The sequence below is a fragment of the Nanorana parkeri genome, unplaced genomic scaffold (assembly GCF_000935625.1).
Source record: "Nanorana parkeri isolate BGI_ZX_2015 unplaced genomic scaffold, ASM93562v1 scaffold147, whole genome shotgun sequence".
Classification (NCBI taxonomy): Eukaryota; Metazoa; Chordata; class Amphibia; order Anura; family Dicroglossidae; genus Nanorana; species Nanorana parkeri.
The window spans coordinates 1,480,020-1,505,383 of NW_017306415.1; the positions used below are offsets into that span (position 1 = coordinate 1,480,020).

General features: G+C 40.6%; 1 protein-coding gene across 1 annotated transcript in view; it reads right to left on the reverse strand.

The window, feature by feature from the left end:
* Positions 1–25,364, reverse strand: part of LOC108785180 (serine/threonine-protein kinase Sgk3) — a 63,670-nt gene that overhangs the window by 8,551 nt on the left and 29,755 nt on the right. Inside the window, exons 2-13 of the mRNA XM_018554214.1 lie at positions 22,977–23,182; positions 20,526–20,609; positions 20,175–20,247; positions 18,217–18,292; positions 9,700–9,787; positions 8,049–8,098; positions 7,158–7,215; positions 6,903–6,986; positions 6,189–6,320; positions 3,584–3,696; positions 3,463–3,499; positions 2,637–2,723 (exon numbers count right to left, since the gene is read on the reverse strand). Coding sequence (XP_018409716.1) covers positions 2,637–2,723; positions 3,463–3,499; positions 3,584–3,696; positions 6,189–6,320; positions 6,903–6,986; positions 7,158–7,215; positions 8,049–8,098; positions 9,700–9,787; positions 18,217–18,292; positions 20,175–20,247; positions 20,526–20,609; positions 22,977–23,054 — 960 coding nt within the window. The 5' untranslated portion in view covers positions 23,055–23,182. The remainder of the gene's footprint in view (positions 1–2,636; positions 2,724–3,462; positions 3,500–3,583; positions 3,697–6,188; positions 6,321–6,902; positions 6,987–7,157; positions 7,216–8,048; positions 8,099–9,699; positions 9,788–18,216; positions 18,293–20,174; positions 20,248–20,525; positions 20,610–22,976; positions 23,183–25,364) is intronic.

The following is a 25,364-nucleotide window of genomic DNA, read 5'->3' on the forward strand; positions in this document are numbered from 1 at the left end:
AATAAAGGTGCCTCCAGCGTGGCTGCGGGTCTTATTATTTTTAATGACGAGAAGTTGTGGAAATTTTTATTTATTTTTATATTTTAATTAAATTTTCCCAATACGCTAAGTTACCATTTTTTAAGCCTCCCTTTAATATCATGCCTGGTGTTAAGGTAAAGCACGATGAACCAAAAAATAATTATGGTCCTGACCTTCATAAATTGTAATAACTCTTATTAGTGCCAGATCTGTATATAGGCCATGAGACTTTTCCTCATAGTCAGAACTTTGGAGTGTTAATAGTTTACAGTATGCAAACACCAGCTAGTGTTAACTTGACAAGCTTCAGTTAATGTTGCTCTTTCTTCCTGTTGTTTGTTATACAATAGTAAACAGAGCAGAAAAGTAAATAGATGGAAGGGAATTGATCATTCTCTCCTTTTGACTACAGCTGTAAATGCTTATGGGGGGCATTGATAGGGTTTATATACATTTTAGGTCCTAACAATGTTATTTGATGCACTTTTGAACCGATAAATATACCACTGCAAACATTTTTTCACATCTGTTCGATAAGTGAAAAAAAAAAAGCAGCTGACCTTGTGAGAAATTAAGAGCTGTCCTGTGCCCAGTGCTTACTTCTGGCATTATCTAATGGAGAGTAAATAACCCTCCTAGTTATCTTGGGACTACAGAATGATTAGCCCTTATGTTGTGGTGATGGGAGAGTAGGTGGATCTGAATAGTTTGGCAAGAGAAAGGTGCATTTTCTGGCAGATCATTAGGGATTGTTCTGTACTTGCAGGGTCTTTAAAGGGATAACACATTGGGAAATGTGCATGTATTGCAGGGATGTACTGCAGATGTTTTGTTTTGTTTTTCTTTATTTTGCCTTGACATACACTTTAATCAGAACATTCCATATCCTTAAACAATGCAGAAGAGGTGACCTACATAAATCTGTTGCAAATATTAAGATGAATTAACTATCAACCTCATTGTGTTAATCTTCCTCTACTGCCCAGAAGTAGCACTGAACCAATTTAAAATGTGCCTCTAAAGCTGCCAACAGATTCTGAATATAAAATTCATTAAATCTGTTGGGAGAAATAAAAGAGCTGCTACTCCTTATTTCTGAAAATGCAGGTTGACTGGCTCGATCCCCTGGATTCAGTACTTTCAGAATTCCTGACCCTGAATAATTATGCAGCTCATGAGGTCTGACTTCACTTGCTGCTTGCTTGTTCCAGGCTAGTGACTCAAAGTACTGAACCAAATGAAGAGCATTGCAGCCAAGCAAAGGAGCTTTAAAGTCATCATGGTGAGTTAAAATTCCCAAACAAGTATACAGACAGTGACGTCAAGTTGGAGGTATAATTGTTCAAGTTCAGTGATACAAAAAAAAACAACACATTTTCCCATAGCTCTCCCCACATTTCTACTGCAACAGGCTTCACTGTGTGTATTCCTTAACAGAATGTGAAAGGCCACATCCACGGCATAATGTGATCAGGTGAGACCCCTCGGTAATTCAAGGGAATGGGTCGGATATGGCCAAAAATGTCTGATGCAATCCGGGGTATGATTCTCTTTATCTGATTGTACTTGTCTCTTGCTTATTGTGGTGTGTGGGAATATTTGGGACACAGTACTATCAGAGTGCGGATTAAAAATATCTCCATTACAACAACTAAGGGGGTTATTCATGAAGGAGCTGAATGATCCAGCCATAGCTCCAGCTGATCCTTCGGCTCTCTTTTGCTGTATGGGCTATTCACTATAGCCCGTACAGCAGCCGAAGGCAGCTGAGCGGCTCAGCCGAGCCGAAGGCATATGCTTCAACTCGACTGAGCTGACAGCCAAAGCGGGGTGAACGGCCTGCCGAAGCCCGGCCGTTCGCCCCCGCATATGACAGCTGGGCGGAGCCAGCTCCGTCCCAGTTGTAATGACAGATCAGTGTCCCCAAATGACCTGGGGACTGGGTGGAACCGTGACGTCACGGCCGGCTCCGCCAAGTTGTTATTTATTGGCCGGGACCTGCTAGAAGACTTTAGCAGGTTCCGGCCAATGGGAAACAGTTGGGTGGAGCTAGCTGTCACTGCTAGCTTTGCCCAATTGTTTTTTGTTTTTTTTTACTTTTTTTTTTTATAATTTTTTTAATTTCACTATTTATTTATATTTTTTAAATATTTTTTTAACCTTTTTTTTTTCTATTTTCACTTTTTCATATTCTGCTTGGTACCACTGAGGTACCGAGCAGAATGCCACTCGGCTATTCACTCACTGCCGTTCGGCCCCTATGTGAGCTTTGGCTGATCCAGATGTTGGACCGAAGGCAGCCATACTGAGCCGGATTGAATAGCGGAACGTTGTTCGGCTCTGTTCACTTCGGCTGAGTTATTCACTCGGCTGCCTTTGGCAGCTTAGTGGATAACCCCGTAAATTCTAAGGTTTGTGGAATAATCAATGATGATTTACAACCAGAGATGTTTTGTTCAAAGACTGATCAAAATATAAAAATCCGATCAAAATTTCAAAATGAAAACATTAAACACAATAAATGAAAAATCTAATCACAGTGAATATTCTGCACTGTTTCATATGAAGTAGAAATTGTATTTTTATTATCACATTTGGAAGAAATAATAGCTTACCTCTGGAGTGCCGCAGAAGGTGAGAGTTTTGTCAGAATTTGAAATTCCTTCTTTGCAAAGCCCAAAATCAGTTAAAACAATATGACCCTAAAGCAAAAGATTGACATTTGGTAAGGCCATAACATACATATATATTCTGTTTGGTAAACAATTTGTTTTTAAAATAAAAGCTATTATATTAGTTTATTATTTATCGATGGCAAGTCTTCTCAGAAAATATTTTCTGGTGCTCATAGTGAGGCATTTAACACTCAGAGGTGGTACATTTACTCTCAGGAGTTAGGTTTGGGGTTGTCTTAAGCTTAGTGTTAGATATGGATTTTTAGTGTTTTCGTGGGTGGTTTAGGCCAAGTATTAATATGAAAGAATTAAGGTCGGAAGAGCCAGGCCGAAAGTTGTCGGTATTTTGACAGCTGCGGGTACTGCCGATCAGAATACAATAGTCCTGCAGGGGAGATTCCCCCCATCCACTCATTCAATTTCACTTTTAAATTGAGCTTGAGCTACTGAGATCTGTAAACAAATTTTTTCAAGAAAAGCACCTAAGGTGAGCCTAGTAAACATAAGAACGGAGCTCCTAGCTCCACCGGCTGGCTGGAAATGTAAATACAAAAAAATCATGCAACATTTCATATTTATCTGACTAAAAATGAAAACATATAGTTGTGAACAGAATAAATTAATCATATACAAAGCACTATAAATTCCCTTTAAAAGAAAGCAAATGTCATTTTGTAGCTCTTAAATCTAGTCCAATCTCATAATTTAAGAGACTTTTAATTAGTACAGAAAAAAACGCTCAAACGACAAGGAAAAGAGTTATTACCTCAGAGTCTAGAAGAATATTTTCTGGCTTGAGGTCCCTGTCAAGGAAATGTAAAGTAAATCTATAAATCCAGCATTTCATCATCTTCTTGGTGCAATTACTAGAATTGACTTGTTTATACCTGTATATGATCTGAATGGAGTGTAGGTAACCCAACGCACTGGCAATTTCAGCAGCATAAAAACGGGCTCTTGGTTCAGCAAAATATCGTTCTCTTTGTAGGTGAAAGAAAAGCTGTAAGCAAAGTATATATATTGTTTAGCCAGAATATAAACCCATGTAGCAGTAGGAGGTCATGTAAAAACATGTAACAAATTGTAGTGACCCATAGTCATCAGATTTCTGAACATTACTGTGAATTGTACTAAATGTCATTGGACATTCCTACTTGTTCTTCACTTTAAAGTGGAACTTCAGCCAGAACGTTGTTTTCTAGATTTCAGTAAGTGGGAGAAGGGTTAGTACCTCTGTCGGGCTTTTACTGTCGCCACTTGGAAGATTCACCCTCATTCCCTTTCTTCAATACTGTAATCACTGTAACAGTGAGGGGAAATCTATCATTTTACAGTTGTTAGTGGCACAGTAGGTGAGGCCAAATCTCCCAAAAGCAGGAAGTAGGGGGACATCTCCCCAGAAAGAGATACAGACAGCAATTAAAGAAATAGCTAACACTCCTAACACACTCTGTAAACACTAATCTAACAGTTTTCCCATCCTAGGGCATACCCAGCAATAAAATGGAGACACTGCAACTTCAAGGATGAATTTGTTACCCTCAAGCATATCTGCCTTAAATCTATTTATTGCTGCATTGCAAATACGTGCATCTAACACCTCTGTTTTTAATACACTGAGGGGGGGAATTTATCAAATTGGTTGCATCATCAGCGTCTTTTTTAAACTGTCACATCCCTGATTTCTGCTGCATACAGCGACGGCTTTATTATCCAAGTTTATGTTTTATTTATAAATGCCTTTGTAAAGGAGAATTGTCCTGGTCTCTAAACTGTCGAAAGCTTGCTGGGAACCTCCTGGATGACAGCTGAATACCTCTGAAGTGCTCGGCTGACTCGAGGGAATGAAGCTGAATTATCTTCGCAATACTTTAAGAATATTTAGGAGGACTTCTAGGATGTGCAACAATTAGGAAGGTTTTTAATGTCACAAATGCTGGACGCAGATACTGTGCAATTGAGAAATGATGCAAAATGTTGCAAAACACATGCAGTGAGTTACAAACAGAAATATGTCACAAGAACACTTTGAAAAAGGCCCATAACAGAGATAAAACTTTGTAGTTAGTTAGCATCACATTTTGGCCTTTGTGACAGAAAATTGGCAAACACTTTCATAAATTCCCCCCATTAAATGATTATGTGAAGGAATACATAGCTTTATTAACTGTTGTACATTATCTGCCTGGAGTTCAGCTTTCAAAAAAAATAAAATACTGGGACATTCTGAAAAAAATGTAAGTTAAAAAAGTTTGCCTTTTGCAATAGCTAAAATCATACAAATACAAACATATCCTCATTCAGGTATTTCCTGGTTTTGCAATGGGGTTTTACCACGTTCAAAATTCATTGAGGAAGTGAAAATATATGTGTCATTATCTTCCTCTTCCTAATGTTTACAGCTCACACTCTATTGCCTATTCTTTAAAGCCACAAAATGCAGTGACACATAGGAACCAAGCAGATTAGCTCGGATTTTGAAATGGTTATGCGATACTGCTGTGTAGTATCTTTTTACACTTCTTTATGAAATGTCTGTATATATCTAAATAATGTAACAGTTTCAGCTACCCATGTAAATCCACAATATAAGGTTTCCAAGTTGTAATTTACTCATTTACAATATGTGCCAGTGGTCTCCAACCTCATGAATGATCTGTTCTCTCTGATGTGCTCCAAATAGCCTCACGGCAAGTACTCAGATCCTTACATTCTGAACACTTCCTACATTAGATAAAAACATAATTATTAAATTATGTTTCTTATTTTATGGGGATCATTCTCACTTATTATAAATTAGTTCATCTTATGAGATGACAAAGAATGGAGATCTTTGGTATGTACTATAATGCAACTCTTTAGTGGAAGCAATTATTCTTGCATGTCCAAGATTTAAATGTAAGGCAGAAAAAAACATTTAAAAGGACTGGTCTTCTTACATATAAAAAGATATATTTTAATTTCAGGCACCAACAGAAAATATCATAAACCCTGACAGAATATTAGGACTTTCACTTTGCCTTAATAATCTCACCTATATTTTACGTTATGGGCCATTTTAGGCTGGTGAGAGGATGGATTTAGTGGCAAATACACATATTATTAAACATAACGTGAACTTGACCTGGCCTAAAACAGGAGTGTACAAACTGACCCTAGGATCCATGAGTCTGCACACGGACAGAGGGATTGAGTTGAAAACTAACACAAGTACTCTCGGGCATCACAAGGTGCCTAACCTTCAGGACTGTGGCTACTTTAAAACCTTTTCTGCCAGGTTAGGATTACTTTAAATGTCATCAATATGTATCTTCTCCAAAATCACAACTTAATCTTGAATACATTAACATTAAGTATATGTTTGTGTACATGTTGTTAAAGCTGAGCTTTTCTTTAATTGTGAATTAAATGAAGCCATATTACAAAGGAAATTGTTTCATTTCATACGCATTGTAGGGTCACTGACCCTTTAAGTACATTACGTTGTCCTACCTCTCCTCCATTGATAAAATCCAAGACAAAAAACAGCTTGTCTGATGTCTGGAACGAGTAATGAAGATGAACCAAGAATGGGTGCTTTACATTTTTCAGAAGAACATTTCTCTCTGCCATGATGTGTTTTTGCTGAAAGAACATATAAAAAATGTTGACATAATAATTGTTCCTGTTACAAGCAATCTGTAAGTAAACCTATCACAAGCCCGGGCCAAAAAGGCAGCTTACAGAAATCTTTACTTTCCTGTAAAAACTCAGCCTGGCTATGCCCACCAATCCATGAGACCCGCTACTGGTCCTTTATTGTGATGGGTCGCCTCATTGACAGGTATGGAGTCTTGGGTAATTCAAGGTGGGAGGGTAGTCCTTCGGGAATACTGATCTTTTAGAAAAAGTCTAATGTGGTCACTGAAAATTTAGGTGAAGGGTACCAAAAAAGCAATATCATACAAAGTGTCCTAATTAAACGGCAGACCTAATTACAAATGCACACGTACACAATTTTCCAAATCTCATCTATATTTACTACTTTTAATAAGGAGTTTTGTCAGCTGTGTACACTCAGTGATGATCTAATATATACATATATATAGCTATCCAACTATGACAGATGTCCCTGGCCCTGTTCACATAGTGGATCTGGTTTCCATAGTTCAGTCAGTTATCACACACAAACTTTAGCAGATATATTACAAACATAAATAGATCTACCTCTTTCTTGTTGAGAATAACTTTCTTCTGTAACACCTTCACTGCATAATAGCGGCCATCATGTTTCCCTCTTGTAAGAACAACCTACAGTATTAATAGAGATGAAAGATTAGAACCCAATTTAATTCTGCTAAGACCAACAGCTAATTTGTGATTTGCCAACATAAGCAAAACCACAGCCTGACCACACAGGTTATAGTGGGACCTGCAGCTCTGCGACAAGTGGACACTGACATGTTTAATAGCATTTCTCACCTTTCCAAAGCTCCCTTTACCAATCAGTTTGAGGTATTCAAAGTCTGAGGGTTTTCCACTGAAATTGACAAATTCAAAATCAATTGAAACAATATTGATGCATATTTGAGCTTCCTGAAATACATATGTAACATTTAATAAATATATTTTCTGTTTGAACAACCACATGTTATCAACACCAAAGCATATATTTTGAAATATTATTGCAGTGTTTACTTTAAGTAATGTTCTTAAATAGATCTTTGACTTTCATAATTTTACACACAGGCAGGCTTTGTACAAATATGACTGAAAGTTGCGTCACAATGGACATTAAAATGCATGCCAACATGCATGAAAACACATGTAAACCAGCATGCATTCTCAGTGCATTTCAGTGAGATTTTAATTGCAATATGGAGTGATGGCCCTATGAGAATATTTTTAAGGCCGTTTGGTGATTTAGGTTAGGTGTTTGGTGATGTTCCTTTATAAAAGTTGATCACTACTGGTATAGAATGTATAAATGAGTCACTGCAGGAACGGTAAATTAACTTCTACAATAAATCTGCCTAGCTGCTTAAAATTTATATAAGCCACACAAGGAGTGCAAAGTTTTCAACAAGTTGGCCAAATCATAGAGCTACATTATAGAAGCTGTAAGGCACAACCATTGTGTAGCAAAGTATAGCAGGAAGCAGAGCCTGTAAATGTAATGAGCAAATACCGCTGCCATCATGTACACCCACACAGATTTTATTTTGCTGTTATATTGCCCTGCCACTGGCCTATTTATTCAACAACAATTAGAACATCTTTGGAAGATGAACATTTTGCAACAAACAAAAAACTGAATGCATTATTTTCTGTAATCTCTAAATAAATGCTAAACAAAAACCAATAGAAACTTACTGAGGATTTCCAGAGGGCCCAAGATTGACATTTTGTGAGGGTGATCCATTCTGTTAAAGAAAACAAGAACTCTATATTATACTTTATAGTTTCTGAGCAGCTCCTGAGGTGGAGTCCAGGCAACAAGTGAAACCAGCAAGTGAACTGATAACAAATGTAAATACATTGAAACATTGGGATGAAGTCAGAAAATCAACTTCATTTACATTCAAGGTTGTAGTTTGATCCTAAAGATGGCAAAGAGGAGACTGTTCCCTGTATAGTCACGGTCCATGCAAGGCAAATCTCCAAGTCCCCGTTCACATATGGACGTCTAATGAATGCGCTTAAAACACGGAATGCACTTACAGCGCCATTACTAGTTAATGGTACCCAAAATGTGGCCAAGCGGACAAGTTTCTTTGGAACGCATGAAAAGCGAAGAAATCACTGGCACCCCAAAGTCCAAGAATGTAAAATCTTCTTTATTGACATTGTTTAAGGGGTCTCACAATGTGTGACATTCTTGAACTTTGGAGTGCCACTGATTTCTTCACTTTTCATGGATTTATTTGCGGCACCATCTGCATTCACTGCAGCACCCAGCCGTAACCAGTTGGGACATTATTCCAGTTAGGAGTGCGATAGGATATGAAGAGAACTCATATTTTTGGAACGCATGTCGCAAAATTTGTGACATGTTCTACTTTCCGCATTTGGCCCGTGTCCAGGGACCCACTGAAATCAATGGGGACATGCACCAAACGCAGGAAACAAATGCCAGCAAACACAAGTCACAAGTTCCTGCTATACTCGAGTATCGGTCAGTGTCTCTCACCTCTCCCCCCGAACCCCCCCAGCGTCGGTCACACAAGTACTGGCCGTACCCCCCTGGTGGCCCTGGCCGGGGATTCGGATTGCGAACCCCCATTCATTTGTGAGACCCCATTTGGGATCGCGACCCACACTTCAAAAAGCAATCAAATGTTTTTATTTTCAAAAGGGGACAAATGGGATGTGCCTGGAATACAGCTCAACTCTTCATGTCCCCTACACCTAATGAATATTATCCATAAAACCTTGACCCGTGACTAAGTAAAGATCAAGACCCGTCCCTTTTGATGCTATGCCTAACCTCTGTCACTCGACTGTGAAAGGCTGGAACTAGTTGGAAGTAGAGGCTCTGACATTTGAATGACAGTGGACAAGGTGGAACAGCAAGAACAGTAGAGCTTTAAGTGTGTTTTTTTGGAAGAACTTGCATGCAGCCCTATTTATGAACAAAACATGTACAGACAGTACATACTTTCCAAATCTGCTCTTATGCAGAAATGAAACTCCTAAAGCTCAGGGTCAGCGGTTACAACTTACTTCCCATAATCTCTCAGGAACAGAAAAGAAAGAAAAAACTGTTCCATATGAGCAATAAAACAGATACGTTTGGCTATGTTAGTACATCCAAAATCACACACAAAAAGGATGAACAGTTTGATTCTGATTTGGCGACACTGCATCGTTAGGAAACATGTTTTCTAATAAATGCAATGTGTATTCATCAATTACAAGGAAAACCAAACATCCAGAACAAAAAGGGGAAACTAAGTGTATGAAAAGACCAAATATGTGTGCAGGTAGTTAAACATGTATACAATCATGTGGGAGTCTTGTTTACCTTCTGATCTGCCCTTTCATCTTCGTCCTCAGAAGGATCAGATTGGTGTCTGGTGCAGTCCAGTTTTAGGAATGCCTGGACGTCGGGGCTGTAATAGACAACAGCACATTGAGGCTTTAGAGTTTCAAGTTAAGTTCACACGTCTGTGCAATAAAGCTGCATGCAATTTCAGTGCAGTTATCAGATGTCTGCAATGGTTCATATTAACATTATACAAATGAACCAGGCCTGCATTTTTGCAGTCAAATTATAGCATATATAATTCTTATATGCTGCATGTCAGTGGTGGTGTGAAGTATAACCAGCGTCTACCAGTTTACCTGTGGTGAACGTATATGAAAAACTGCAGTAAACCACACAAGGGTGAATGGGCCCTGAGAAGGCCATACATTGCGTGATGCCAAGATTCTCATATGGCCTCCGGCCACCCAGAAAGCAGCTATTGAGTAAATGTAGGACAATATCTCACAGGACTGCTAATTTGCCACTGAGGGACACTTAGCAACAGTGGTATAAATGTAAAAAGTATAAGAGTTACTACAATGTTTCAGTCTACACTGAGATCTTGCTTCCATTGTAACAAATGCACCTGCAATGGTCATATTAGATAATTAAAAAAGGAAAAAGCTCAAGTTTAGTAGGCATTAAAAAAACAAAAAACATTCCAGAAGCCAGAGAATGAATGAATAAATGGATGACGGAGATTGCACAACATTTTTTTTTCCATTCATGAGCGTACAGTATGGATGTCCATGGTTGTGGGTAGTGGAAATCGCAGCATGTGATGTAACTTTATCTCACATGACATGAGATGTAGGAAGTGACCTTCTTTGTAGGACAGACAGAGATATTTTGCCATGGTGACAGACTGAAAGTAAACACAGCCCCAAACTGCTATACTAGCCTGCTAATGATTTAGACTCCCCACGGGATTACTGAAAGTTGCATTGGGAGAGCTTCCGCAAAAGAAAACTTTACTAAGAGAAATTTGGCATTTCTGGGGAAAGAATGCAAATCTGTAGAAATGTATTTAGTCGTTTTAAATTAATTCAATACAGCCGTCTAATGCCAGATATGAATCCTAACTGGATTATAATGGACACACAGCTTTTGCCTGCAATGGAGGTACTTTGTAAAAATTTGGGGGGGGCATCTTACTGTCTATACGGGAACCAGTTACAATTCCATTTATACAAGAATCTGTACAGTCCTAAAATGTAACTATGCAGGCTTAGCTAATAAATATTATATTTGCCCTTTTTTTTTTTTTAGCTTTTCCGTTGTGTATGACTCTAGGCCCCTTAAATTCGAGAGATTACTTAAAGTCTTGACACTTTACGTAACCTCGCTGTTCTGCCAACACCCTTACCTCATACTGATAACACCCACTGTCTCCTGAGTGTGCATAACAGTATCACATAACAGATCCCTGAGAAAAGAGGAATGTATACAGCTACAGGGATCTGTCTGATAATTCTATGGTTACTTATAAGAACTGAGCAGTGAGTGCCATCTTCATGAGTTTAGGCAGTTGAGTTTACAGGAACTGCTAGATCTTTCATGACTCTTGACTTTTAAGGTGCCCATACACCTTGCGATTATCGTTCAAAAAACTAACGCGATCAGGTTTTCGTACGATAATCGGCCAGTTGATGGGAAGTAAATGATCATAATAACTCTGCACCTGGGAGAATTTCCTCAGTCAGGCTGGAGAACCGTTTTCGAATCGTACCAAATTCGATGGATTAGTGGCGTTTTCATACGGTGGAAAAAAAAATCGCAACATGAACACTGCACTTGCGCAAACGAAAATCCGTTCTGTCAATTGATATTCAGCTAGTGTTCTACATTGGTCTGTGCTTGATGGGGTATTCAAGTGGAAATCGAACGGGGGTTCGATGACGGGACGAAAGAAAGCGAACGATAATTGTAAATTTAAAACTAATAAAATCCTCCATATGTAACCCTGCACATGATTTATGGCTCAATCTTACTGTTCTTACAAAATCTCAATTGTCACATGTTCTAAGAGCTGAAGCATGGCCATGTCACCCTGTACTACATAAAACCGCAATACTCGATCACAGATCACTTCTGTGTCATTTGATGATCTTATATTCACATTTGTGAATCTCTTGGCGCTCATTTGCCATCCTTTTAGGTAGATTTTACAATTAGATTGCAGCACATGTGGTCATCTTAAACCAACTCTCAGAGTACAGGAAAGTATTTAACACAAATACAGCTTAATACCTAAACTAGAAAATGTTAACATGGATTTAAACGAAACTCCCTCTTATGGATCATTCATTTTTCTTCTTGATACTATCCATTCTAACTTGGTATGGCAGTTCTACAAACATTACATATCTCTGAAAGATAAAGTATTCTTGTTACTCATAACATCTGTACCAGTTCTCCCTAAATTCTCGCACTAAACTATGGAAATGGGGAAATCAGATGGGGTGCCAAGCATCTCAAGAACTTTTCTTTCTGCATGAATGAGGTTCAGAATTCTATGTAGTTTCCTCCACCCCTACTTCTGAATATAGGAAAGGACCTCTGAATTACTAGAAACAGAAGACGCTATGGAAGCAAAGCAAATCAAGGGCTTACATAAAAAAGAAAAGAAAGACCAGCAAAATACAATTACCCATTAAATCATACAGAACTCATCCTTTCGATCTGACCTCAATGAAATTTAAATTGAATTATTGTTACAGGATGTGACACTCTTCACAACATAATTGTTCACTGCACTGACCTCTTAATTAAGTCTATTAGTGTACTGGATAATGTATATACCGTCCAGACACATGAAACACTCAAAACATCAAATACTAAGCGCCATACTCAGGGAGTCCTAGTTACCTTTTAGAACTTTATCATCTCTGAGAAAGTGAACAAGATAGTACACAACGATACTCACTATAAATGGGAGTGCCAATCCATTTGAGATCATATCATACTGCACGGAAGGCAAAACCCAGATCAGAGACTAAAGTGTCTTGCCTGTAACTGAAGATGTTCTGAATGAGACAAAAGCTCCCACTATCCTGAGTTTTACAATCTCCAGTCACACATCCCCCATCCTTCAAGGGAGGGAAAAACACTGATAAAAACACATCATGTTTATTCACCCCACAGGCAGAAGAACTTCCTAAACAGGTTCATTTTCTGCCTTTGTTCATATTACATTAAGCCCTCTTCCTTCTTCTGCTCACAAAATTGCCTGCCACTAGTCAGTTTTACTAAAGACAACTTGGGTGTGCTATTCTAATTGTATAAATATCACATTGTTTTGAACCTGCCATTGATACTGGACACGATTTAGGTATTACTAGGTGAAAACAAGTGAGTAGTAGGAGGCAATAATTTAAATTGACACTAAACGAAAGGCATTAAGTCTTAAAAATGCATTCAAGTGCCCTAACTATTAACAAAAATGTATCTTATTTGTGTATCATTCGGCTGTAGATCCTCAAATCATCTCTGAATTGGTGCTGACACTGTCCTTCCTTCTGGAGGGTGGCTACTTTTCTTCCCCATGGTCCCTGTGTGTGTGTTTTAAAGTAGTCATCGCTCCAAGCTCGCTCCGTTGATAGACTACAATAGCAATACAAATTAGTAATGTAAACGTGTCCTTCCTTCTGGGGGGTGCCTACTTTTGTTCCTCACAGTCCCTGTGTGTTGTAAAGTAGCCACCGCTCCAAGCTCGCTTCCATGATGAACTACAATCTCACGTTATTCATTTTTATCGCGATTGTAGTCCATCATGGGAGTGAGCTTGGAGCGGTGGCTACTTTACAACACACACAGGGACCAGGGGGAACAAAAGCAGGCAACCTCCAGAAGAGTCAGTGTCAGCATAAATTCAAAGATGATTTAAGGATCGACAGCTGAGTGATACGCAAATAAAGGTGCCCATACACCTTACCACTAGGGATGCACCGATACAAGCATCGGTATCGGCGGCGATACCGAGTATTTGCATGAGTACTTGTACTCGTGCAAATACTCCGATACAAAAAACGAGTACCTGTGCCGCGTCCGCCATCTTCAGGGACCCGAAACCGCCGCACACAGGACCTCCATCGCGTCTTCAATGAAACAAGATGGCTGCAAACTCCTCCTCCAAGTCCTCAGGCATCTGCTCCATTCTGACCTCTTCTTCCGCTGATTGGCCGATTGAACGGTAATTGGTATCGGTGAGTAGCTGAAAAAAAGTATCGGTACTCGGTCTTAAAAAAGTGGTATCGGTGCATCCCTACTTACGACCATCGCAAGACTTTTGTCTTGCGATGGTCGTAAGCTTATTGAAAGCTCGTACCATCTGCCCATCTTGGACGGGCAGATCATACTTGTGATCATCGAAAGCCCGCTCCGCTGAGGGACGGGCTTCCCATGACCGCAGTGAGGGGCGGGCTTCCGATCACTGCAAACGGGCAGTGTGCGCACACCGGCCCGTTCGGCAGTTGCCGAACAAGCAGGCCACTAACCTTCTCGGCGGGTTTTCAAGCCTGCTTGTTTGACGGAAGACGTGCAACCGTGTAGTAGAAACGGTCGCACGCCTTAAATACACTGTATGATTATCGTACGATCGCGGGTTTCCCCACAATTTTCGTACAGTGTATGGGCACCTTAAGATACATTTTTGGCAATAGTTAGGGTACTAATGCATTTTTAAGATTGAACTCCTTAGTGTCACTTTAAATTACCAGTATTCAGAAGCCCCAGGGAGAAATATCTAGAGGGAAGAACAAGTGAATCATCACGAAAGATAAATAACATGACCTTCAGTTTGTCATAAGTTATTTTCACTTTCAGTAGATCCCTGTGGGGCTGGAAATAATGACAAGCAGTAAAAACATTTCAAGGGAAAATGGGAATGAACACTTTGTTATTTGGAATTTATGATGGAAATGACGACATGTAAATACCTCTAATTTCAGAAGGTGCTACTGTCTTTTAGAGTATTATAATAGAAGGGTTTGTGGTTACCTCTGGACTTCCTACAATAGGCTATAAGCTCAGGCTGCACTTGTGCCATAAACATCAGTGGTGCTGGATGTGCAGAAGGTCACCAAGATATAAAGGAATGATTTGCCGGGCTTTGTCTGCTGCCCTTAAATGTGGAATAAACTTTTTTTTTATTGGAAATTATGTCATGTCATACCTTCTGTTTCAAGAAAGCAATACTGTATTCCACTGTGACACATGTCAGTGCTTGTCTGATTATCAGAAGGCTGTCAGGATTAAGTTCCCCACACACGAGATTTGGATACTGCTACATCTATTCAACACATGCAGTGAAACAGTAAAAATAACAGGGACCTTTCTCGGCTGCAGTGCGGCTCTGCGCTGTCAGCATATAGTAGGAAGTAGCCCGCTATATGCTGACTTTGGGTCACAGGAGGACATTAGTAAATGTGCTCCTGTGACACAAAAGAACTATAGCCAAAAAAAAGGTTTGGCCATAGTCAGGCCCGTCTTTAATACTGATCGGACCCTGGGCAAACATTTTCTTGGGCCCCCCCCGGCCCAATTTCTCTCACCTCCCCAACAACAAGAAAAAAAAAACAGCACACATAGATCATAGACTTCTCTCAAAAAAACTTGAATAATGTAAACATAAAGAGCTGGTTCAGAAACAAGTCCTTAGCTTGATCTGTAACAGTAGGCACTTGCCAACTGTAACCTCTTAGTCTCACTCCTCATATACTTCTAGAGCTGCAACAGTTAATCGATTTAGTCGATTAAAATAGACGATTGAAAACATTGTCAACGTTTTCGAACGTCGATTCGCCAACGTTTTTGATTGATTAGCCTGTTCGGGGCTCCACACGCGGCCTGAGCCACACGTCTCACGCTGCGCCCGCTGTGACCACCGCACAGGCCGCATAAGCCACGCCCACCGCACAGGACGCTGAAGCCGCGCACGCTGCTGCTCTCCTCCTCGCCGTGAGCTCCCTCACTCGCCGCAAGCTCCCTCACTCGCCGCCGGCTTGCCGACAATCAAGGGCCCACCGTCATTCAAGGTAAGTCACTCGAGATACCTTTTTAATGTTAAATATCAAATCTGTATTAGTGATTAGTATATATATAAGTGATCAAACCAAATTCACATAAATTATGGATTTGGTTTGATCACTGATATATGATAATCACCAATACATGTTTTAAGGTTATGAGCGCAGCATATTTATTTATTCACCTTTTTAATGTTTCCTTCTTTTTTTTTTTAAAGCGGCACACTGCAGAACATTAGCAGCTATAGAGGAACAACAAATCCCAGCAATAATACATTAAACACCCGGTATAATGTACTATTGTTGGGATTTGTTGCTCCTCTATAGCTGGTGGTATTCTGCATTGTGCCGCTGTATAAAACATTGGTATTCTGCATTGTATTGTGCGTGGTATTCTGCATTGTATAATACAGCGGCACAATGCAGAATACCACCGACCAGAGATTTTATATATACACATACATACATACAAGATATATAGCTGGTCGGTGGTATTCTGCATTGTGCCGCTGTATTATACAATGCAGAATGCCATGCACAATACAATGCAGAATACCAATGTATTATACAGCGACACAATGCAGAATACCACCAGCTATAGAGGAGCAACAAATCCCAGCAATAGTACATTATACCGGGTGTTTAATGTATAATTGCTGGGATTTGTTGTTCCTCTGTAGCTGCTGGTATTCTGCATTGTGCCGCTGCATAATGTACTATTGCTCGCATTTGTTGTATTCCTCTATAACTGGTCAGTGGTATTCTGCATTGCGCCGTATAATCATTATACAGTGTAATGCAGAATGGCACCAGCTATAGAGGACTACAAATCCCAGCAATAATAAATTATATACAGCGCAATGCAGAATACCAGCAGCTACAGAGGACTACAAATCCCAGCAATCGTACATTATAGTATAATGTACGATTGCTGCGATTCACTGGATTCCTCCGTAGCTGGCGGTATTCTGCATTGCGACAATGTATAATGTACTATATTGCACACCACACTTACTTCCACCGCGCCAAGCTTGCTCCCGTGATGGACTACAATCTCAATACAAGCTAGTAGTCCATCACTGGAGACTTTTTTTTTTTATCCGATGAATCGAACGTAAAAATCAGCTAACTAATCGATTATGAAAATAATCGTTAGCTGCAGCCCTATATAGTTCTATTAAATAGAGCAGTGGTTCTCAACCTTTCTAGGGCCGGGACCCCTTGGTAACATTTGCCAAGTTGTGAGAGTAACTTAAGCATAAACTTTGGCCAGCTCTTACCTGCCTCAATCAATCCCAGAACAGTGCTCGACTCCTCGTGTCAGTCAGCCTCAGTCTTTCTTTCCGGATGTCTGACTCCCCTGGGCGTGTGTGAGGCACCCGTACGCACTGCCTCACGTTATCCAGTGAAGCCTGTGTGACACTTACATGTCACGCTACGCGGGCGGGGGAGGAGCTACACCTGTAGTATGCCGTGCGATGGTGCAGATCGCATAGGAAAATACATTATAGCCATGCCGAATGCGGCTGCTGCCATAACGTATTTTACTATGCGATCCGATCGGCAAGTTTCTGCGGGCTCAAGGGGCAGCTGCTTTGGGCCTCACAAGCATGACTGGGCCCCGGGCAACTGCCCCCTTTGCCCCGCGTTAAAGACGGCCCTGGCCATAGTTCTCTTTTAACCTGAACCAATTCACTAGGTCTTAATCTACTGTAGATAGATCAACAAAGAACATTTCTGATTGGATGTTATGGGTTACTGTAATCTTGACATCAGATTTGTTATTTTCTTGTGATAATAGTACTGACCTATTCTGCAGCAGCTTACAGAAAAAACAACCCTTTACATTAGTCTATGAGGCAAGGGAAGAAATCCACCATACCTACCATATTCGCTTAGATATTTGCATAAACAAGCAAGGGTAATCTGTAGTACAAGCTGATTACTCTAACATTGTAGCTCGGGTTATTGGATACAGCACCCAGGAGAAACCATCAGAAATACTGAAAGAACATACAAACGACATGGAGACAGCAAACGACATGGAGACAGCGACTTTGGTGAAAACTGAACCCAGGATCCCAGAATTGCAAAATCTACAGTGCTATCGACCAGGCTATGTTGCCTATCGTTCATAATAAGTCAAATTATCCAAGCCATATGTCAAACATACAGTAGACCTAGTCAGATACACATTAATAGCACTGTATTTTTAAGGTAACTTTGATGACACAACTTAAGTGATCATGAGTTGTCTGTGCAAGGGTTACTCAGGACAGAAGCTGGCTTGTACATGATCTTACAGGTTCTTGTACATAGTTCACATTTTTCCACTGTACTAATTATACGCTACAAGAGAGCTTACAGCCTTCCTCTTTGTATTGGCTTCTTACGAACAGATACTGAAGAAACATTTCTGTAAAAAATATGTAAAAATAAAATAAAATACTAAATGTAAATAAAGAAGATAAAGATAAAAGATACTTACTGGCTGCATAATTCTTGACGTTGGAGTAAATTCTGAATAAATTCATTCAGACCTGCTCTCCGTTGTTGAATAAACTCTGAGGTACAGAGAAAAATTAATTGTACAACTACAGCATTCAAGAACAGATCACATGAGGTGAAATTAGAACAGGTGCACTTTACATCACTAGCAGAACAGGGACTAAAACCTAGAGAAAACCTAAAGGAAAGGAGGTGTGTTTGTGTTGCTGACTGCAACTAGTGAGAACTCAGCAGTCAATGTTACAGGGCAAATTAGAAACTCTTAGGTTGTTGTTAGGCAACTATACGATCTACTTATCTTCCATGACCCAGCATCACCTATAGGTTTTACCCCAGGTATCACAGCCACGTCCAATTACAGAGATGCCCTCCTCCCGACAGCCTGCAGCCAATCAGAGTAGTGTCCTTTCCCTGACTGGCCACAGTCAATCAGAGTGGTACACTTCTCTAACGGTCAGGCTGCAGCCATTCAGAAAAATCATGGGATTTCTTGTGTTGGGTGTTTTGAAGCGCTTTTTCTACTGCTCAAAAATGCCTAGGTGTGAACAAGGCCTTATAGTGTAGCTGAAGCATGCTGACAGCAACACAGACACCTATCTGTAATGCAGTTTCTGCAAATCAATGACATTGATATTGTGTTTCTTCATACAGTCAGCCTGAATAAAAGGAGAAATATGGACTGCATCAATTACATTTTGTTAAGAAAAGAACAGTGCTTCTATGTCCTTTACATCTCATGTTCTGTTGTGGTATCGGAGTCCTTGAGAAGCGTATTATCCCTACTGAAAATTATATACTACTGTATACTCCATTTTATTGAAAATATATATAAAGATATTTTTCTTTGTTTTGGGTGGAGTAGGAAATGGTTAAAACTAGGGATGCACCAATTCTGTTTTTTTTGGAATCAAGAAGGGATATTTTTTTTCTGGTACTTGCCGATACCGAATACCGATACCGAAAGTACCTTAAACGGAAGCAGGGCGGCATGTAATGATTAGCTGCCCAGCTTTCCGATTAGCCGGGAAGCATGTAATGAGTTGCCGCCCAGCTTCCTGATTAGCTGGGAAGCCCTCTACATGCTCTCATCAACATGTGATGAGGAAGCATGGAGCCGGCTTTCTGGTCAATCAGGAACCCGGGGGGCGGGTAATGACTCACCGCCCGGCTTACTGAGTGGCCAGCTTCACGACCAATCAGGAAGACGGGTGGCGAGTCATTACACTACTTGCCCAAATACGGCATTGGTGCATCCCTAGTTAAAACCCGTCAAGTTTTATTATTGTTTGATTTCAAATCGATTCCCCTTCACTTCCTCTCCCCAAGACCCAACAGGAAGTGAAAGAAAATCCCCTCTTAGATACTGTAGCTGTCATTTTAACAGGTGTCCCCATTGGAAGATTTCCATCACCTCATATACTGGTGACAACTGTAAAATTCTCATAGCTTTTTACATTACATCAATACATCAAAATGTGCATGAGAGCTTGTGTTACAAGGAGTGTTCTTTTAAATAATGGGCAGATTTTTTAAACTGAAAACAATAATACATTTTGGCCTTGTTCACACCAAGCGCGTTCCAGGAGCAGAGTAGAGCAGAGCAGTTACAGACCGGAGCAAAACTGCGTCCAATGTATTCCAATGTTATTTTTAGCTCCAGTTCACATTGCAGCGTTCCGTTCCAGAGCAGGTAAAAAAACTGCAGCAGGCCCTATTTTACCTGCTCTGGAACGCATGCAAACACATAAAAAACGCATGCAAATGCCCTGGAACGCACTGAAAGGCCATTTTAAATTTATTTTTGTTATTAAAAATGGCCCGGAACGCATCAAAAACACGGCACAACCCACTGCACTGTGTGTGCAGAAACTCATGCAGATCTGCTCTGCATTTGGTGTGAACAAGGCCTTAAGCTCACCAAAGATCATTTGCTTTTACCTGGATCAAAATTGTCCCCAAAAATCCTCTTTGCAGGAATCTTCAGGTTGATAGCAGGAAATTGTTTTCTAAGCTAACAGAACAATAAAACAATTTCAGTACAGTCACACATTTACAAACACAGTTCCCTCCCCACAGTGGCATCCACAGAGATGAGATCAGCACCCGATTCAGTCATTTTCAGAATGATTGGGTGGCTGTCTTCTCAAGTCTATGGATATCTTAAGATGGGTATGGTAGCAGCACAGGTTAAAAGATTCAAGCATAAGGCAATGCTCATTTGACAAGTGTTATTCCCGTAATTCTAAAATCTACAAACAATTCTCCAAGGAGGAATAAATATCAGCTTACCGTGTTATATAGCTTATCAAATTCTGCATATCGCCTAAACACAAACCATTCATTCCGTCCTATGGACACTATTACTTTGTAAACCTGTCAAGATAAAACATTTATTTAGTCCAATTCACAAACAGGATCAGTTGCTATTTATCGATCTACAACAGGTGACATGTAATGCTACGGGACAGACACCATTCCTAGCTCTGTAACAAACCAGCTGGTATTCAAATGGTAGCAAAGCAGTGATGCCATTAGTGCTAAGTTGTGGGGCCATTTTTCTCTCAGCTATAGGTAAGTCCACTCGCATACTATCCATGCAGAGCGTTCCAGCAGGGAAAATAGGGCTTGCTGATGTTTTGTTACATGCTCTGGAACTGTACGCTGCGGTGTGAACTAGAGCCCAAAATACCATTGGAATACATTGGAGGCAGTTTTGATCAGATCTGTAACTGCTCTGCTCTGCTCCTGGAATGCGCTTGGTGTGAACTAGCCCTAAACACACACAGAAAGCTACTTGGCTGTATCCCAATGGAAACGCGCAACAAAAACGGCCCAAAGTAGTACATGTACCTTTTCAGACGTGGGCCGTTTTGTAGCGCGTTAGGGACGGGCTGAAATACGCCAAGGTGTGAACCAGAACCACTGAACACAATGGGATTTAGATGTTTGAGCGTTTTGTAGAGCGTTCGTCGAGCGTAGTACGCGCTACAAAACGTTCAGATGTGAACGAGGGCTAAGTCCCGAATTTCAAAATATTATGTGGATGTGTGCTGGCAGAGTGTCACCCATATATTGTTTTATTCTTCTCCAGGCTCCTTAGTATATGTTAATGCTTTGTTAGCATGTACAGCTTTGTAAGACCAATCTCGCTACATCTAGTTTTCCCAAGTGAAATACCTCAGGAAGTCTTAAAAACGATGCGGGCAATTATGACTTACTCCCCCCCATGCCCTTATCCATTCCATCTTGGTCTCCCATTAAGCGCTGCTGCATCCATCTACCCCACATAAGTATTAGTAGATTTTTCCATTAAAGACTATGGGGAATCTTGCGACACAAGAGACAGACATGTCACATTGCTAATAACAGCTATTCTAGGATGTAGTAAAACAAGTACTCAATGTGGGACATTGTGTGGGATAATGGATTGCCTACAACAGAAACACGTGTAAAACCAAAATGTTCACTGCTGTGCAGCCCATACAAAAGTCATTTAACAGGAAATAAAAAAACAAAACAAAAAGAAACCCAAATCAAATGGCTAAAAATCTGCCGGTGTATAGGTACCTTAAGGGCCTGTGTTTATGGGCAAATGCAGCTTGATCCTAGGTGCAGTTAGTCTGCATTTGAGATTAGTTTGCTATGCTTTTGAGATCATTAAAGGAGAACTATGAGGTGAGTGCTTTTCACTCACCTCATAGTTCTAGCCGACCTGTGACAATGAGACTGTCACAGGTCGGCTCAGTAGATCGGGAGGTGAGCGAACACATACCTGGTTCGCTCGCCTCTCGATCCTGTCACGGCTCTCTGCCGTGACAGGGGGAGGGGCTGGATTCCCCTCTCCGATCTGCCAGCGCTGACTGGCGGAACGGACGGGGGGGGGGGGCGGGGACAGCTAGATAGGCTAGATAGGCAGAGCCAGCTGTCAAGGAACGGACGGGGGAGGGGGGCGGGTACAGCTAGATAGGCTAGATAGGCAGAGCCAGCTGTCACTCACGCTGCTGGGCGGATCCCGTCATCTAAGTCGTGATCCGCTCCGGCGTCTCAGTATACCGCAAGCTGTAGCTCGCGGTATACTGAGCTTAGGGTAACGGGAGGACGCTAGTTTGTGTCCTCCCGTTACCCTAAGGAGAACTATGGGGAAAAACACTGACCCCATAGTTCTCCTTTAAGAGGTAATTGAAAAGGTACACGGTGCATCAATCTGCTTTAGCATTCCTACTGACATATGGGGAGAGAAGCAGTTGTGACAAGGACAAAATCCTGCCGACACAGGCCCTAAGTGTGATTTTCACCGGAGTCTGTTTTGATTCTCCTAAACTTAAATTGCGGTACGAAATACAACTTGAAGGCTAACTGCAGGCTAATTTATTTTACACTTATTTTGTCGCCCAGCCACAATAAAAAAATAAAAAAGCAGCTCAGGCCCCAGAAGGAGTGTCAACGCTGCACCCTGCATTCATTGTGCATTAATGCTTCATCATCAAGTCAGTACATCTCTGCATATCCTAGCAACGCCAACCAAGAAAACAGAACCCCAAATATCACTTGACTGGCCAGATACATCAAAGTAAATATATCAAACAAAGTAAATATATAAAAATGAAAGCAATAACCTACAAACTAGGGAGCCCTCAGGTGGGGTCACCTGTCAGAGGAAGCACAGAGACTAGAGATAAACTTTAAGGTGGTAAGAAAACATGTTATTTAAAACAAATATGTCCAAGTGGATGTACTTACAGTATATCTCTTCCTATTTTCTCGGTGCTCATCAGAGCTTGGAATGCATACATTGGGGCAGCTTATCTTGTGGTCCATTGCTTACAATGCCTTCATATGGATCTTTCGTGAGGCCTTCTAGTGGAAGGTTTATTCAATTTACATGCGAGATGTTAGCTACAAAAAGCCCATGTTAAAGGATCAGCTTGATCATTCCATTATGCAACCTGCACAGGAAGATAAGAAACACACAGGGTAACCATCATGCTGTGAAATGTCTTCTTTTTTTTTTAAATCAGTACACCAGCGAGACTCTAAGGCCCCATTCACACCCACATTTTATGTGCGGTTAAGGATTCTTGCGCCGGGATCTTGCAATTTCCTGCAGCAGGAATCCCTAATCTGCGGTTTAAAAGTGGCAGCTGTCACCCATTCAAGTTAATGATCGGGTGACAGTCGCTGCATTTGAACGCCGCGAGAGTGCGTGTATTCATATGTAATACGATTACATGCGGTTAGGAATCAATCACTCTCCCTGGACGAGTGCTCGAGCATTGGATAACTGCTCTGATCAAATCCTCTTGGATGCTGCAGGAAAGCAACTGAAAGATAACATTACATCAGCAAAGAAATCTTTCTGTAAGCCAATATATCTATTTATGTTTGTCTACTAAATATGCACTATGCATACACAATCAACATGCTTTGACTCCCACAAATTAAATATTTGAGATGTCTGAAAGGGGATGTAAGCGGCAGTACTGCGTAATGCACAGCTGTTTTAGAATACAGTATAGAAAAAAACAACACCCAGACATATTGCATGCAAGTTAAGAATTACTATTATATACATATACACACACACACTTTTTTTTTTTTTTTTCTTGGAAAATAGCTTTCTAGCTAAGAAGTTTATTTTAAGCAATAATACAATACAACCATCCTTTATCTATTTTGTGTGTGTGTGTGTTTATATGAAAGGCAAATTATATATGAAATTAGATCCCCAGGAAGGATGCAGATTTTTTTTATATCCTGTTAAGGACAGAGCGTTTGTGGTCCCTTGTTCGCTACCAACATGCAAAAATGAGCTGCTGCTTTGTAGGATGTAATTTAAAGGAAAGCAGGGGTGGTGAAGGTCCATTCATATATACAAATGCTATGAAATGATGTGCCATCTCGGTTCATTTAAAATCTCATAGACAAGATACTGCTAGAATGGGGGTTGTGCAGCAAATATTTCAAGATGAATCTCTAGAGATAGGATATGGTGAAAAAAGTCAATCATTTCATGGGTGCACTAGCCATTCCAAAACTCATGTATGTATTTGGTAAAGATTTAGACATCAAACAGATTATTGCCAGAAGTGGATAAACAGTGAGGGAAATCTAATAAGACTGGAGCAGGCAGAATCTGGAGCAGCTGTGCTCGGCAAGCAAACAGCTTCTAGCTTTCAATTTCAAGTTTAACTGAACAAGCTGAAGATTGATTGGTTACAGCTCCAGATTCTGTCTGCTCCATTTTTAATAAAATTTCCCTTGTATGCCGATAAGCTAAATGGCAGAATTTACCGAGTAGGCGCTGATGGTACATCCATGTTTTTGGACCGTGTGTCTAGGCCCCACCTAATTATCAGAATGCTAGGGCCAACGCTGAGATTGCGTAAGGGCCCATTCACACTATGCTTAATGCGCCATATGTGCGTTACGGTGATGCAGTGCTATTCGTGTACAAAATCAGCAACACTTTTTTATTCTATGGGTTCCATGTCTTCAGAAAATGTGTGGTTTGGGGGTATATTACAAATGTTCAAAGCAATAAGTAAAAAAATGTGAAACGTGATGAAAAAAGTAAAAAAAAAAATTGCAAAAATAGTCCGGCCACCCGAGGTAACAATAGCGAACAGGGCCTGGCACAGCCTGCGATTGAGTAGTTACATGCGACGGCGCTGGTGCTAACCCTGGATTTGTACAGTGTACAAATCTGTCTGTAGCCTTAGCTGTTCATACACAAATAGGGAGAATTCTGCACCATTATAAACTGGCATGAGTGGCGCGTGCCACCATACCAAAGCAGATGGACATTAGTGTTGCACATTGTGATGCTTGGGGATATTAGCACATATGGTGAGCCCTTTAAGGACGCAGCCCACTCACAATATCTTCTTTTTAAGGGCCTTGCAGCCTACTTTTATTTAAAGGAAAGTTCACACATCCACCTTGGATACCCTCGCAGGGGTTGTTCAGTACAGCATCCATACATTCCTTGCAAAACAACATGTCACGCCTGTTATGGATGTGGGGGTTGTGGATCGCAACTGCGGAGGCTTCTCAGTCAGGAAACCCTGGTTTCACTCTCAAACTTAACGGAGAGTTAGGGTTTCTAGCATCACAGCCTCAAAATAAAGA